The sequence below is a fragment of the Phodopus roborovskii genome, unplaced genomic scaffold (genome assembly GCF_943737965.1).
Source record: "Phodopus roborovskii unplaced genomic scaffold, PHOROB, whole genome shotgun sequence".
Taxonomy (NCBI): domain Eukaryota; kingdom Metazoa; phylum Chordata; class Mammalia; order Rodentia; family Cricetidae; genus Phodopus; species Phodopus roborovskii.
In genome coordinates, this window is record NW_026126470.1 from 24,559,272 (window position 1) to 24,575,727 (window position 16,456).

The window sequence follows — 16,456 nt, forward strand, 5'->3', positions numbered from 1 at the left end:
GATACTTACGTTGACAAGTATCTTTTTCAAGCCAGAGTTATTTATGTATGTCAGAATTGGGTTTTGGTTGGTAGAATTCATTTAAACATGTGTTTACATTGTTGTTTTGTGTCCTAATTCTACATGGTAATATATATTTCAATGTGAAGAATATGTATGTACTAGTGGGACAATTTTATACCAGAGCAAATGCTACTTTTACACTTGTCAAACTTGCTTATATCATCAATTCTGAATGTTTATCACTTCTGTGAGTTTACCAATACTTATTAAAAATCAATCAAATTGACGCCAGTAAGTTGATACTAGTTAAAAATAAAAAAATTCTAGTAGAGTATCCTAAATGAGCTTTACATTTGGCATGGGCATATTCTATACTTTGCCAAATCTTTTTCTCATTTTTTAAAGCAGAGAAAGATAATGGACACATTGAACTTGAAAATAAAAAATTGGAAAAAGAGAGTAAAAATGAACAAGAGAGAGAGAAATCGGAAAACAAGGCTAAAGAAAACATTCCCATGGACTCTGTTTCCCAGATAACTGTGAAAGGACTCAGTAATTTGGGAAATACTTGTTTCTTCAATGCTGTTATGCAGGTGACAAAGTTTTCTTCTTCTCTCAGGCTGTATCCTCCCTGTGTAAATTCCTGTCTATTCAGAGTGACTGTTTAAAAGTCCATTACTACCAGTGCTTACCATTGAGTCATTACATCCCAGTCATAGCGAAGTCATATGTGCGCCCAAACCCGATCCCCCTGAGCCGTGGAGAGCTCTAATGCTTCCTCTCCTAGGTGAGAGGTAATGAAGAGTCAGTGTTGGTTGTGGTTTTCAGTTTTGCTAGAATAAACACTTAAGTGCTTGAATGACTTGGTTATGTAATTAATTGTTCCTTCCTTTTGTTTCCATCCTGCATTGTAGAACTTGTCACAAACACCGGTGCTTAGAGAACTACTCAAAGAAGTGAAAATGTCTGGAACAATTGTGAAACTAGAGCCACCTGACCTGGCACTAACAGTATGTATTTGATGCAATTTAACTTTATAATTTTTATTTTTGAGACAGGATGTTGTGAGTAAGGTTTTTCTCGCTGCCGCGCCAGCCCCAATTATCACACAGAGATGCTGTATTGGATACAACGTTGTTGGCCAATTACTAGTTTCTTTATCGGCTATCTGTCTTAATTATTAACCCATTTCTATTAATCTAAATACTTCCACGTGGTCTCATCTTACCAGAGAGCGACCTGGACCTCTGTTCTCCCCAGTCTCTCCATGCTGACTCCTTCCTCCTACTTCCTCTTTCCTCCTTGTCTCCTAGTCCCTCCTATCTCCCTTTCCTATTGGCCAACGGTGCTTTATTCATTAACCAGTATGAGAAACATATACAGAATGACATCTCCCATCAACAGGGTCTCACTTTGGAGCTCTGTTCTGGAACTTGCTCTGTAGATCAGGCTGGCCTTGAACTCACAGAGATCCACTCACCTCTGTCTCCTGAGTGCTGGGATTAGAGGAGTATGCCACCACACGCATTTCTTATTCATTTTAAGGGAGTCCCCTTGTATCCCAATCTGATCTCAAATCTTGTCAGGCCTCTGTCTTAGCCTTCCCAGTTCTGGGATTGGGGTGTGTGCTACCATGCTAAGCTAGACTTTTACAATTGACCCAAGATGTCTCTGTGACAGTTAAAGTCACTTGCTGCCAAGCCCTTGGAACTGACATGCTGGAAGGTGAGAACTCACTCCCAGGTTGTGTTGTGTTGTGTTGTGTTTTCTTACGCCACAGCACAGCGTCTATACGTACTTCTGTACACAAGACAAATGTTAAAAGTTGTCTTATAAGTGTCTTTGTAAATACTCATATTCCGAATTGTTTTGAGTAATTGAAACATCTCTGCCTTTTTTCTTTGGTTTTATTTCACTCTAAGATAAACAATTTAGGACTAATAGCTGTTAAAAGAACCTTATGCTTGCTTGCTATGAGCTTGCCGTGTGTGTGTGTGTGTGTGTGTGTGTGTGTGTGTGTGTGTGTGTGTGTGAGTGTGTGTGTGAGTGTGTGTGTGGGGAGGGGAGTGTGTGTGTGTATGTTTTCTGCCTCCATCTTGAGAATGTTGATAATTCTGAAGCCCAGGCCTGCACTGTTCTGTTTGACATTTTCAGTGTGACCTAAGTGCTATCTATGTATTCAGATACATTTTACCTTCTCCATTGTTATTAGATATATTTTGCCTTTGCTTTCTTAATTCTTAGGTAATAAGTTACTATCCATTCAAAACTAAGTAAGATAAAGCTCAATTTTCCATTAAAAATATTATCATTTGTATGAGGTATTTGTATGTGTAAGGTGTGTGTGAGGTGTGTGTGAGGTGTGTGTGAGGTGTGTGTGGGGGGAGGTCTGGAGGGGGGGAGTGTGGGGGGAGGTATGGAGGGGAAGGCTGTGTGAGGTAGGTGGGGGGAGGGGTGTGTAGTATGTGATGGGGGAGGGGTGGTTATGTGTGGTGAGGAGCTATGTGTGGTATGTGTGTGAGGGAGATGTGTGTCTGAGGTGTGCTGTGGTGTACATATGGAGATCAAAGGATGACTTCATGGAGTGGTTTCTCAGCCTTCCTCCTTCATCGCTCTCTGGGGACTGAACTGGTGGTCAGGCGCCACAGCAAGTACTTTATTAATTGCTGAGCCTTTTTGCTGGCCCAGAGCTGAATTTTTGAACAGATAGTTTCTGTATTTCTTGGTGTAAATTTTGGATGTTTACGTTGGGCAACTCCATCAATATCATTCATTGGCTTGTTACATTTTGGGTAAGTAAACGATTCTAACATTTGAGTGAAATAATTTTTTATTCCTGTTTTCAGGAACCATTAGAAGTAAACCTGGAGCCTCCAGGTCCTCTGACTTTAGCCATGAGCCAGTTTCTTAATGAGATGCAAGAGAACAAAAAGCGAATTGTGACGCCTAAAGAGCTCTTTTCTCAGGTCTGTAAAAAGTGAGTATCCACTTGATTGTGCTTTCAGTGTGTTAGTGAGATGCAGAGAGCATTGGAACCAACTGAATAAACACATACCCGGTCCAATTGAGAGCAGCATGCTTCCTGTGATAATTAACCCTGCCTCAGGTGTTGTTACAGCAGACACAGATTTTGAGAAAACCATGACACTGTTACGTGGGATGTAATTCTAAGACTTTAAAATTGTCTTTGTAAAGTAGTAAACCCATCTGTGCTTTTCTTCTGTTTTTTCTTCAGGGCAACACGTTTCAAAGGGTACCAGCAACAAGACAGCCAGGAGCTGCTTCGATACTTACTGGATGGGATGAGAGCGGAAGAACACCAAGTTAGCATACTCTGAGACTCCTGTATTGTAATCTCATGGGCTCGCCTGCCATGTCCCGCCAGGCACAGAGGCCATTGTGCTTTTAGACACTTACTTATACCAGGTTTTCCAGCCAATACGCTTCTTCATTAGAATAAGTGGTCAGGATTAAGCTGATTCTCTTAAACGAGGAGATGGTTTCGTTTACTGGATACTTGCAGCAGTACCGTCTTTAAGGGCTCTGTTACCCTGGACTCCGCCAGGGTAGATGCAGAGCGCTGGAAAACATTTTCCCAACAGTCCTTGTTGCAGCACATTCTTTCTCTGAGTGTGGTTTAATACAAGCACTGAGTCTGGGAGCATTTTCACTTTACTAAGAGTCGGGGGACAGTTTTTATGACTAATAACTTTTGTTAATTACCAGGATATGTGATGCAGTTTGGAAGTATGAATTTAATTAGTTGCATTAGTAATAGTGGCAACGATTCACTTAATTCTGCACTTATTCTCCCAGGCACTTCTGTCTCGTTTGAGTTGTCTTACCTAGTTCTTGCAGCCATCCTATGAGGGAGGCTATTTTCTTACCCCACAGGGTGGTGTAGAAATGTCCCGTGCTTAGTTTAAGTCACTCAGTAATGACACAGCAAGACAGTAAGTGTTAGAGCTGGGTCCTCCTGAGGTAGTGGCATGTTCTGAAAAGCAGTGTTGAATAGGCTGAAGGTTTCAAAATGCTAAGGCCTTACCTGTATTCAGAAGTTTGCTTTATAGGCTCAATAGGCATAATTTTTCTTAGCTTCTTGAATTAGTTTTGAAAATGTGGTTATCTCAGTAAGTTCAGGAAGCTACAGCTTGAATTTATTACATATTTTCTAAGGAAAATAACTTTAAAATTTAATAGTATATATATATTCATTTTATTACTTTTAGAGAGTGAGTAAAGGAATTCTTAAAGCATTTGGTAATTCTACTGAAAAATTGGATGAAGAAGTAAAAAATAAAGTTAAAGGTAATGTCTGACTTTTTGAACTAAAACACTATAGTTGAATTCTTCTTTACCTTAGGACAAGACTACTGGCACATATATTTGAATCCCAGAATTATTTTAAGCACAGTTTATCCGTGTCACCATGAGTTTTACAAATTAATTGGCCCTCCCCTGATCAATATTTTGGAGAAGTTTTAACTTGTGAAAGTCTTTTTATGCAGGAATATATTGAGATCTGTAAAAGTAGAATTAAGATAACATCACAATTTTATTTTTAAGAAATTGAATTGTGATTAACAAACAGTAAATGATTGGCACTAATCTGACTTATCAATAACTATTAATCATAAAGCTGTCTTAGCTCCTGTGTATCATTTAAGGATTTAGGACTGGGTCTTACTCTAGCTCAGACTGGTCTCAAACTCACAGATCTTTCTGCCTCATCCTCTTGAGTGCTGGAATTACAGGCCTGAGCCTCACATTTGGCTTTGTCCATGGGACTTAGTGTGATGACAGGGTTCATCTGCACAGACACTACTACCTAACGTAGCTACTGAGTATTTGACACGTGACTGATGAAATGCAAGAACCACACTCTGACTTTTATTTAATTGGTGTTAAGTGTACGCGGCCATGGTGACTAAGGGATACAGTGTTGTGAAGCTCAGGTTCCAGTGAGCCTCGCCAATAACCAAACAGTGCTTACTGGACCCTTGATGTACCTGTATCCGCCTGCATATGGGCACATACCACCTGAGTAATGCTTACATGTTTCATGAATTTTGAAAATTAAGTGGTTAGATTTTAAAATACTCTGACTTTAAACATGTCAAAAGTATTGCTAGGACTGTAGAAAATCAAAGGGATCATTGTGCCTGATAGTTCGAAGGGTAATTATGAAAAGTCCGGTTTAGAGTTCACAAATCAAGTTATGCATTTTCTTTTCTTTTTCTGAACTGCAGTTTCTTATCAGCACTGTTGTATTTAGGTGTCCATGCTGGAACAAGGCAATGGTAGTATCAGCTAGCAGAGTGTGATCTTGTCATTCTACTGACACAGTAATAGAAAGAAAGTCTCACTGATTTGTAGTGTGTTCCTTACTAAAAAATAGACTTTCAATAAGAACATTTATATTTTTTAAGTTATTTCTATCAAGGTGATTGTGTTAATTGTTTGCTTGGCGGTAGACTATAAACTGCTAATTTACAGCTTACAAATGCAACACATAATTATTAGTAGTGGGAAAATGTTTAGGGACAGGATATTAAAAATGAAAATTTAGATAAGTAATTTAAACTTTTCTCAATTAATTTTAAGAAATAATTTTAATTTTTGTTGTTGTTGTTATAGAGTATGAAAAGAAAAAGGCAATGCCAAGTTTTGTGGACCGCATCTTTGGTGGTGAACTGACTAGTACAATCATGTGTGATGAGTGCAGGACTGTAAGTGGGTGTCGTGTGCGGGGACTCGGGCGTTAATTCTTACTGAGGACAGTTAATCTCCATTCTTTTCTAAAGCTGAAGTCGCTAATTGCATGTGGTGGTGTTGGTGTGTTTTGAGATGAGGTCTTGCTGTGTATCCTAGGCTGGCTGGGAGCACATCTCAGGGTGCACTCTGCCCCAGCTGTCTGAGTGCTGGGATTGCAGGTTGTGCACCCCCGTCCATGCCCTGGGATTGCAGGTTGTGTACCCCTGTGCCCTGGGATTACAGGTTGTGTACCCCTGTGCCCTGGGATTGCAGGTTGTGCACCCCCGTGCCCTGGGATTGCAGGTTGTGTACCTCTGTGCCCTGGGATTGTAGGTTGTGCACCCCCCATACCCTGGGATTGCAGGTTGTGCACCCCCCATACCCTGGGATTGCAGGTTGTGTACCCCTGTGCCCTGGGATTGCAGGTTGTGTACCCCTGTGCCCTGGGATTGCAGGTTGTGCACCCCTGTGCCCTGGGATTGCAGGTTGTGTACCCCTGTGCCCTGGGATTGCAGGTTGTGCACCCATACCCTGGGATTGCAGGTTGTGCACCCCCCATACCCTGGGATTGCAGGTTGTGCACCCCTGTGCCCTGGGATTGCAGGTTGTGCACCCCCCATACCCTGGGATTGCAGGTTGTGCACCCCCCATGCCCTGCTCTTACACGGTGTTCTTTATTGCTGTGAATGGTTCTTCACTGGAAATACAACACCCCGAAAATCTCTGACAAATTATAGCAATTTTAATTTCCTTCCCCAGTTCAAGGTCCTCAACATTCCATAATTTTTTTATTTCAATTTTTCTTGTTCCTTTATTTATTAAATCCCGCCTCCTACCCTTCTTCCCTGGTGGTGGGAAAGGAATCCTAATAGGTAATGTTTAACATGAGTGTCTTTCTTTCCAGGATGGGGATAATCTAACAGTAAGATGTAACATGATTTTTTTTTCCTTTTCCTTACATTGCCCGTTTGGTTGGTTAAGGTCTCTTTGGTGCACGAATCTTTCCTTGATTTGTCTCTCCCAGTTTTAGATGATCAGGTAAGACTATTTTATTTTGTCAAACAAAATTTATTTGCCTATTTACATGCTTACTTATTCATTGCTCACTTTGCCTTCCTTAGATTGTATGAGGTATACCCTCATACTTTTTAAAGATGTGTATATTACCAGCTAGCCCATGAAGACATTTTCCAGGGCCTATTAGAGATGGGATAAATTTTAGGATTAAAAAACTATGCACTATATTCTTTGTTAAAAAGCTGTGTCTAGAATTCTTTATAGGTTTTATCTTGATTGTATTGAACACAGGGAACTATGTTTTTCTTTTTTCACTATTTAAGGCTGACCACAAGTCCCTTGTAGTCTTAAGTGCATAAAGAGTAAATGGAAATTATTATCTTATTATCTTAGTTTTTATACCATATTAATTTGGTTCCTTACTTTTTTAAAATTTTTTTAAATTGATTAATTTATTTTCTTTTTGGCTTTTTGAGACAGGGTTTCTCTGTGGAGCTTTGTGGATCAGACTGGACTTGAACTCACAGAGATTCTTTACCTGTCTCTGCCTCCCAAGGAGTTCTTGGATTAAAGGCATGTGCCACCACTGCTTTTAAGTGGTTATAAGATACAAAAGAGGGCTGGAGAGATGGTGCCTTCTTCCGGTCTGTAGGGACACATGCAGACAGAACACTGCATTAATCAATCAATCAATCAATCAGTCAATCAGAAAGATACAAAAGAAAGTTACCAGGTATGGACTCCCATGCCTTTAATCTCAGGTCTGGGGAGGCAGAGGCAAACATGTCTCTGAATTGAAGGGTGGCCATTTGTATATAGGGAGTTCTAGGCTGGGCCAACAAAGATTGACAAAGTGAGAACCCTACCTCTAAATTTAAAAATATGAGTATCAAATAAATCATTTTTCAAGTCTATATGAATTAGGAACTCTTTGCCCTGTTACTGAGAATAATTAAGTCTTACCAAATTAACCTTATTTACTTTCTCTAAAACTATCATTTACATGCAGGGAAAAATCAAAGAACAAAAAGCAAAAGAAAAAAAAAAAAAAACCACAAAGAGGGATTCTATGGTGTGATATAGAAACCACTTAAAGAAACTTAAAGCATATTTACAAAAGGACGTCTATACAATATGCCTTGACATGTATCCAATACAATTCATTATATTTGTTTCTAATATATTTACATGTGATACTGCTTGTTTGAGATTGTGTCTCTGTCTGTCTCTGTGTCTGTCTGTCTATGTGTCTGTGGGGATATGTGCACCTGACTGCACGTGACTTTGAAAATAAGGGTGATTGTCAGTCACCTGGGATGAGTGCTGCTCCTAACTGGTGAACCATCTCTTTAGCCCCCGATATTGACGGTTTGCTGTGGTGTGTCATATTTTCTCAGCATGTGATGATTGTTCTCTTTATATAACTTCTCATGTATTGTGAAAATGAAAAATGATAAGGAGCTAGAGTGATGGCTTAGCAGTTATGAGTGAGCACTGGCAACTCTTTCAAAGGACCTGGGTTCAATTCCCAGCACCCACAGGGCAGTTCACAACTGTCTATAATTCCAGATGCAGGGGATCTGACACCCTTACACAGACACATAGGCAGACAAAACCCCATTGTACATAAGAAATAAAGAAATCTTTAAAAAAAATGATAAAGGAGTAAGACATTAGGCTATATAAATTTTCCTTCACCTAACGGTAGTGGTAGCATTTTCCTTTTCTCCTTATTTATAGAGTGGTAAGAAAAATATAAATGATAAAAATATGAAAAAGACAATGGAGGAAGAAGATAAAGACAGTGAGGAAGAAAAAGATGACAGCTATATGAAAACAAGAAGTGATATTCCTTCAGGAACAAGCAAGCACATACAGAAGAAAGCAAAGAAGCAAGCCAAAAAGCAAGCCAAGGTGGGTAACGATAAGGAAAGTTATGCTTTTCTTTTATTTATTGTATATTTATTTACTTGTTCTCTCTAATTAAAAAAATAGCATGCAGAAGGTGGCTGTTAGCTCTCTCTCTCTCTCTCTCTCTCTCTCTCACACACACACACACACACACATATATATATATATCTTATTTATATTATGTGAATGGGTGTTTTGTTTACATGTCTGCGCACCTGGTGAGCCTGGTGCCCATGCAGGCCAGAAGAGGGCATCAGATTCCCTTTGACGGCGTTGTAGATGGTTGTGAGCTGCCCTGAGAATGAATGCTGGAATAGACCCTAGGACTGAGCAGTTTCCCTACTCCCTGTGTATACTGTGCCCTTCTTCCCTCCCTGTCCCCCATACAGACAGAAAGGTGAATCCAGCAGGGGTTTTTCCCCCTGGACTTGTGCATGTAGCTTTTTTGCTTCTTAAATTTTAGCCAGTGTTTTCCCTTAGAATTTTTATCTATCCTGTATTCAGTTGTCTTTTAGTGACACTTTGATTAGTAATAACAAATCATAGGTACATCTTCCTGAAGAGTTCCTTTTTATTGCTGTGACACTATGCCAGCAACAAGGCAACTTAACAAGAAAGTGTTGAATTTGGCTTCCAGTTTCAGAGGGTCAGGGTCCAGATGGCAGAGTGAAGAACAGCTCAGAGCTCACACCTTTTGGTTTTGTTGCTGTTTTGTGAGACTTGGTTTCTCTGTGAAGTTCTGGTTGCCCTGGAACTCCCTCTGCAGACCAGGCTGGCCTTGCATTTACAGAGACCCGCCTGCCTCTGCCTGCCGAGTGCTGGGATCGAAGGTGTGAGCCCCCATTGCCTATCCCAAGACTCAACAGAGCAAGAGCATGGGATGTATGAGCTTTTGAAACGTCAGTGCCTGCCCTTAGCAACACACCTCCTAATCCTTCCTTTCCACGCAGTTCCACCAACTGGGGATCAAATACTGACACATGTACCTGAGAGGGAGGGAGAGCCACTTTCATTCACACCGCCAGAGTGTATCAGAGCCACCACCATGGCTGCTCAGTCCTCAGTTACAGGACTCTGTCTAGCTCACCTCTCAAGAGGAGGCATCATGGCCTTGTATTGTTATTTGCAGGGTAGTCCAGTGTCTGGTGAATAGTGATTATTCTTGATTTCATCTAAAGAACTTTTTGTTATAATTTATCTAAACTCTGATGAGAAAGGAATTTTTAAAATCAGAACTTGAAAGCAAACAGTCCTTATGAAATTATTTGTTTGAAAAGCAACAAAACCTGATGTGGTATGTGTACTTTCTTTTCCTGTCTCTCTTTCTTCTCTCTCTTTATATATATTATACTTTTTATACAGAACCAACGAAGGCAACAAAAACTTCAAGAGAAAGTTCTTCACTTAAATGCTATCTGTGCCACTGACCATACTGAAGACAAGGAACAGGAAACTGAAATGGCACTTCCGGGAGTGGGAGTGGATGCTGAATCCAACCATGTTTCTCAAGAGGAGGGCATACACACTGAAGCTGATGTTAATCAGAAAGATTTGAATGGCCAAGAGAAAATGATAGAAAGTGCAACTGACAGTCAAAAGTGTCCAGAGGCCCTAGGTGTGAAAAGTGAGATTGATTTGGGGATTTTGACATCTGCTACTGAATGTACTAGGGATTTAAATGATGCCTTCCTGGAGGAAAGTACCAATGGAGAACTTGACATTACCAATGGTTTAAAAAACCTTAATTTGAATGCTGCTATTCATCCTGATGAAATAAATATAGAAATTCTGAATGACAGTCATTCTGCTACGAAGGTGTGTGAGGTCATGAATGAGGATCCAGAAACAGCTTTCTGCACCCTTGCGAACCGGGAAGCTTTCAGCACTGCTGAGTGTTCTGTCCAGCATTGCTTGTATCAGTTCACTCGTAATGAGAAACTTCAGGATGCAAATAAGCTACTTTGTGACGTGTGCACAAGACGGCAGGGAAATGGACCAAAGGCAAATATAAAAGGTATTTTAGACTGTTTTCTTGCTGTAAAAATTGGTATCAACGTGCACATTTTGCAGGAGAATAGTTGAGAGTTATAATCACATCGGGATTTGGAGAGTTGCTAGTGCCTTCCTGTGTGTAAGCGTTGCAACGGAAGGAAAAACTTTTTTGGCGTGGCTAATACACTGGTACCTAGCAGCGACGAAGCAGAGCGGCTTGTTTCCCTGTGTCTTTGCCGGGTGCCGTTCTCTCTCCTCACACCTGACAGTGACTGAGTCTGTGCCCTCATTTCCTTGCCCAGCGCCGGTGATGGCCCTCGCCTCCCTTACACCCAGGGAGAAGTCACACTTGAGGTTCTCAGGGTACTTAGGTGGCACATTCGGCATGAAAGCATCAGGCTTCTTTTTTTAATCTCCCTGAAATGTAGAACAGAGATACTGACACTATCCTCTGGCCTTGCCCTTTTCTTCATGTTTGAATAAGTGGTATTAATATGGGACAGAGTGTCACAGATCGTTAAAGATATCCACTGAACTTTAATTTAAAGTCATTTTCACTGAAGTTTAAGTAATTTAAAGTCATTTTTTTACATGTAGATACAAAGATTAATGTTGTTTTAGAGATTTTATTTTAGAGTAGACAATGGCAGGCAAGCAAAAATCAGTAGGCCTAATACTGTTGTTGATAGTCTCTGAATTAAAATGTGTTTTTTTTTCCTGGTTTTTTGGTCACTTTTTAAGGAGGGAGATATATACCAAGCACCTCCTCAGAAGCATCTTAATTTTTTGGTGTCTGGGATTGAACTGGGGTCTTGTGCATTTTACTAGTGAGTTGTACTTTAAGCCTTTTTAAAAAATGGTTTTTGAGACACTGTCTTATTATATAACACCTCTCTGTCCTCAAACTTGCCATCTTCCTGCCTCCGCCTCCCAAGTACTGGGATTACAGGCATGTGCCACCATGTGTCCCCACCCCCTCAAAAACTTTTCAGTGGTGCTATTTATAAAGGACTTGATGATATGGACACTTACTTCCAACCCCAGTTAAATGTGTTGCTTGCTACATGGTATTCTTCTGGTACACTGCATTCAGAGTCGCTGTTTCCAAGATTGTATTTATACCAAGAAAATGTCCTTGCTTTTGTTTAATTATACCACAAATATTACCACATTCTCTGTTGAAGTTTGTTAATCCTGTTTACGTTTGAGATTTTTATAGCAAACTGTGAGATGTGCTAGCATCCCTCCTTTCTGTAGGTGAGAGGAAACACGTTTACACCAATGCAAAGAAGCAGATGCTGGTCTCCCTTGCCCCCCCTGTCCTCACTCTCCATTTGAAGAGGTTTCAGCAGGTACCCTCCTAACCCACTTTGTTTACATATGTAAGACGTGCTTTGTCTCTTTCTGTATTTGCTTCTGCCTTTTCTTAATTCTAACTTCACAAAGAGGGAAATTTAGAAGAGAAATATATAGGTTTGTCAAAGTGGAGAAATTTAAATGGTCCTAGGTTTCTAGAATGCATTTGTAACATCTTACCCTAGGCTTAACTTCAGATAAGAAAAACACAAGTTTACTGCTTAAATGATTTTTTTATTTTGTGTATTATTTATTTTTACTGACTTGATAAAAATACATATATTGGCTTTTCATAATTTTTGTGACCAGATCTTTTTTGGAAGATTTGGCATAATACTACAACTTTCAAATCCTCCAGGGGTTTTAAAAATAGGTATTTTCCCTCTTACTGGGTAAGCATTGGCTTGACTTACTGGTTGAGTCTCACTAGCAATTGTGTCAGCATGGTTAAAACATGAATGAGCTGAAGAGTATTTCACTGGAAAGTAGTCAGCTATTGCTGACGTTTAGGAACTCAGCATCTCTGAACCAATTATCTAGCATTTGAGGTGACTCAGGCAGAGTCAGGGAGATCTCGTAGAGTAGTTTTGGTAATGTGTAGTACTTAAAGAAAAACCTACTTGGAAGCAAGCCAATGAGGAAAGTCTCCTTAGAAAGATGACTAGGGCTGGGTGTTGGGAGTTCTTTGGGTATTAGAGGGGACAATTACTTAAATCTGTACCGCTTTTCCGGAAAAGAACTCAATCTGTAATCCTCCTTTTTCAGGCTGGTTTTAACCTACGCAAAGTTAACAAACACATAAAGTTCCCGGAAATCTTAGATCTGGCTCCTTTTTGTACCCTTAAATGTAAGGTAGGTAAAAATGGTTTTTACAGGAATTGTTAATAACCCACCAATTAGTCCTCCAGTATTTTACATTAAGTATGAAGCTGACACCAATTTTTGAAGAAGGGCTAGGGATGTAGCTGAGTGATAAGAGAGTGCTTGCTTATAGCTGTTTTATAGAGTGGGACTTTGATCACTATACCTTTATAATTTCAAGATCTGTGATAAATCATTTTGAGGATTAGATTATTTCAGATTATCTTAGTGACTTCTCTATTGCTGTGATAAGGCACCATGGCCAGTCATATGAAAGAGTGTTTATTTGGGCTTACAGTTTGAGGTTAGAGTCTAGGACTGTCTTGGTCAGGAACATGACAGCAAGCAGGCATGGCTGAGAGCTCACATCTTGAGGCAGAGAACTAAGTGAGAATGGCTTCTGAAACCTCAGAGCCCACCCCTCAGTGACAACTCTCCCTAACAGTTCAAGTGTTCAAACATAGAAGCCTATAGGGCCATTCTCATTGAAACCACCATATACATAAAATTATTTTGAACAATTTTTATGGTACACATTCTCCTGATAGTTGAGGGCATCATGCATACCCTCGTGCACACACACACACACACACACACACACACACACACACACAGGCAGATATATATTACTAGTTTCAGTTTAAAATAAATGTTGTTACAGTATACCAAGTCCAACATGTTGGTGTTTCAGATAAGGCCATATAAAGTAGAGCATGCCTAAGCTTATACTTAAAGGAGTAAAACTTAGTATGCTCAGTCAAGTTTTCAGACAAACAAATAAATAAAACAAACAAAAATCAGGTATGTAACAATATGAAATAAGGTGGTACCTGCCAAAGGCCAGCAGTTTTACAGTTCACAGCATATGGGTTCAAAAGGCCAAAGATGACGGGAATGAGGACTTTCATGCCAAGAAACTCAGCCTTACCAGGCATGCAACTGGAAGCCACAGAACAATGGTAAAGCAATTTGCTGACAAGTGTTGCCTAGGTTATTTGCTCTAGTGTGGAAGCTGGACCTGAGAACTGAAAAGGCATTGACTTAGGAGGGAACTGAATCGATTCAGTAAGTCATAAAGCATAAGTAGGCAGGGGAAAGAGGGTGAAGAATGTTTTGTTTGGTGTTAGGAAGGCAGAGTCCTTTAAATTGGATGTTGAATGTGGCACAGAGCTGAGTGACTGAACACATGGAGCACCATAAATAAAGATAGGGGCAGGCAGTAGTGGCAGGCGTTCTCAGAGGAGGCACAGGCAGGTGGATCTGTTGAGTTCAAGGTCAGCCTGAGATATACAAAGTGAGTTCTAGGACAGCCAGGGCTTCACAGAAATCCCTCCCCCTCCCCCCCCCCAAAAAAAGAATTTTTTTTTTGAGTGGAAAGCAGTCATAGATAGGTCCTGGTGGCTTGAAAGAAAACAGCCCCCAAGTGGAGTGGCACTATTATGAGGTGTGGTGTTGTGTAACTGTCACTGTGGAGGTGAGTTTTGAGGTCTCATAAATACATGCTCAAGCTGTTCCCAGCAGGACAAGCTACTTCCTATTGCCTTCTAGTCAAAGTAAATTCTCAGCACTGTCTGCCACCATTCTCACAGCTCCCATACTCCTGCCATGATGATGGACTGAACCTGTGAACTGAAAGCCAGCCCTCAATTAAGTGTTCCCCTTTGTTAGAATTGTCTTGGTGTCTCTTCACAGCAATAGAACCCTAACTTAAGACAACAGGTTGGAATTCAGCTATCTTTGATACCCAAGTACAATGTCTTGGAAGCATTTCCAATATACAAGTCTTACACCCAAGAAAGAGGCCAAAGCTTGAGATACAGATAGGAAATCATGTGTAGATGGTGATTCAGAATGAGATGTCATTTGTGTTGAGCCTGGCAGATAATATATAGCCGACCAGCCTCAAAAACATTTGAGTGGAAATGAAGGTAGAGGGGAAGACACACGATTTGTCTTCCAGACAAGAATACAAGGCTCAGATAAGCTATGCTGCTGTACTTGCACTATGTTAATGTAAGCACATTAATCCTTGGTGTGTAAAAACTAAGTGCTGAATACTTGGCGTGCAGCCAGTCAATTGTCATTTTTACTATTAGGCATTGCCATTGCTCTTCACGGGCTACTTGGATACTTGAGCTGTAAATGGTGCAGAATAGTTGAAGTGAGAGTTGGGAATAGACCACTACAGAGATTGGGCCGGTTAAGATCTCTTGATGAACAAGTCCAAAATCCAGTCCATCATGGCTAAATGGGATGGCACTGAAACTCTATGTGTGTCACCAGGGTACATACTTCTCCAGTGAAATGCAGGACTTGGCAAGGCTATTAAAAAAAAAAAAAAAAAAAAAAAAAAAAAAGGTGCAGGTACAGAGTACAGAACTATTTTACAACAGTGACACTTTCAACAGAGCACATAGGAAAACAGCTCCTGCCTGAGGGGATTTGCATTTAAGACCTGTGGTAACTGGGATCTTTTTTTAAAAAGACAGGCTAGCTGTCCTGGAACCAGGCGGACCTGGTATGACCCCACCCAGGGTCTTAATAAAGTGAAATGCAAGTTTTTTTTTTCCAAGCTTAACCTAAATGTTAGCTTTTTACAAGGTTTACAACCAGGATGATGGCCAAGGGTATTAAGAACCCTCCTGAGGCCTTTAACTGACAAGCTGAATTCAGTATCTATATCATTTAACGATGATCCCATCACATGGCCCATGACCTAGTTTTTGCACCATGGAACCAACAATTCCAACTTCCTGAGAAAGACATGCTGTGAATGTACCTTTCCAAGGTCATCTGTATAAATGGGACAAGAATAACACTGATTTGTTTTTGTTTTTTTTTTTAAAGAATGTTGCTGAAGAAAGTACAAGAGTACTGTACGCCTTATATGGAGTTGTTGAACACAGCGGTACCATGAGGTCAGGACATTACACTGCCTACGCCAAGGCAAGAACTGCAAGTAGTCATCTCTCTAATTTTGTTCTTCATGGTGACATTCCACAAGGTAAGTTATCTTGGATAATTGACACATTTTGCAGATTATGCCAAAACCAAAAGCACCTAGACTGAATCTTTCCTTTTGTGTTTCCTACAGATTGTGAAGTGGAATCAACCAAAGGGCAGTGGTTTCACATCAGCGACACCCATGTGCAAGCTGTGCCCGTATCCAAAGTTCTAAACTCACAAGCATATCTCCTGTTCTATGAGAGAATACTGTAATAACAAGTGCTTTCTCTGGAAATACAGCTATGGTGTTTATACTGGCTATATAACAAAAATAATAATAAAAAGTTAAACTAAATTATGTTCACTTAAATGACAAAATCATGTTCATTTATTTAAATATGGGCAAAATACTTAATTTACAAGTTTTTATATTGTCATACTGATTTTTATTGTTTCATTTTTAGAAAGGAAATTTGAATTACTAATATCCTGTGTTTATCTGAGTGGGTGGTGGTTCTCAACACATCAATAAAGTGATATCTAACTTTTCATTTTTCATATCTAGTTTATGTCTGCAGCAGTGATTGGGAGCTATGTGAAATCCTGGCGTCAGTGT

The 16,456-nt window shown here is 40.1% G+C and overlaps 1 protein-coding gene across 4 annotated transcripts in view; it reads left to right on the forward strand.

Annotated features, from left to right (window-relative positions):
• Positions 1 to 16,195, forward strand: part of Usp16 (ubiquitin specific peptidase 16) — a 28,994-nt gene extending 12,799 nt beyond the window's left edge. The window contains exons 6-18 of one of the 4 annotated variants that reach the window (XM_051191809.1): positions 409 to 596; positions 918 to 1,013; positions 2,850 to 2,980; positions 3,239 to 3,326; positions 4,233 to 4,311; positions 5,641 to 5,732; positions 6,739 to 6,795; positions 8,515 to 8,688; positions 10,048 to 10,699; positions 11,935 to 12,029; positions 12,799 to 12,885; positions 15,742 to 15,898; positions 15,989 to 16,195. In XM_051191809.1, the coding sequence (XP_051047766.1) occupies positions 409 to 596; positions 918 to 1,013; positions 2,850 to 2,980; positions 3,239 to 3,326; positions 4,233 to 4,311; positions 5,641 to 5,732; positions 6,739 to 6,795; positions 8,515 to 8,688; positions 10,048 to 10,699; positions 11,935 to 12,029; positions 12,799 to 12,885; positions 15,742 to 15,898; positions 15,989 to 16,113 (2,021 nt within the window). In that variant the 3' untranslated portion in view covers positions 16,114 to 16,195. The remainder of the gene's footprint in view (positions 1 to 408; positions 597 to 917; positions 1,014 to 2,849; positions 2,981 to 3,238; positions 3,327 to 4,232; positions 4,312 to 5,640; positions 5,733 to 6,738; positions 6,796 to 8,514; positions 8,689 to 10,047; positions 10,700 to 11,934; positions 12,030 to 12,798; positions 12,886 to 15,741; positions 15,899 to 15,988) is intronic. The other 3 variants (XM_051191810.1, XM_051191811.1, XM_051191812.1) reach the window with 3 other exon arrangements.
• The last annotated feature ends 261 nt before the right edge of the window (positions 16,196 to 16,456 follow it).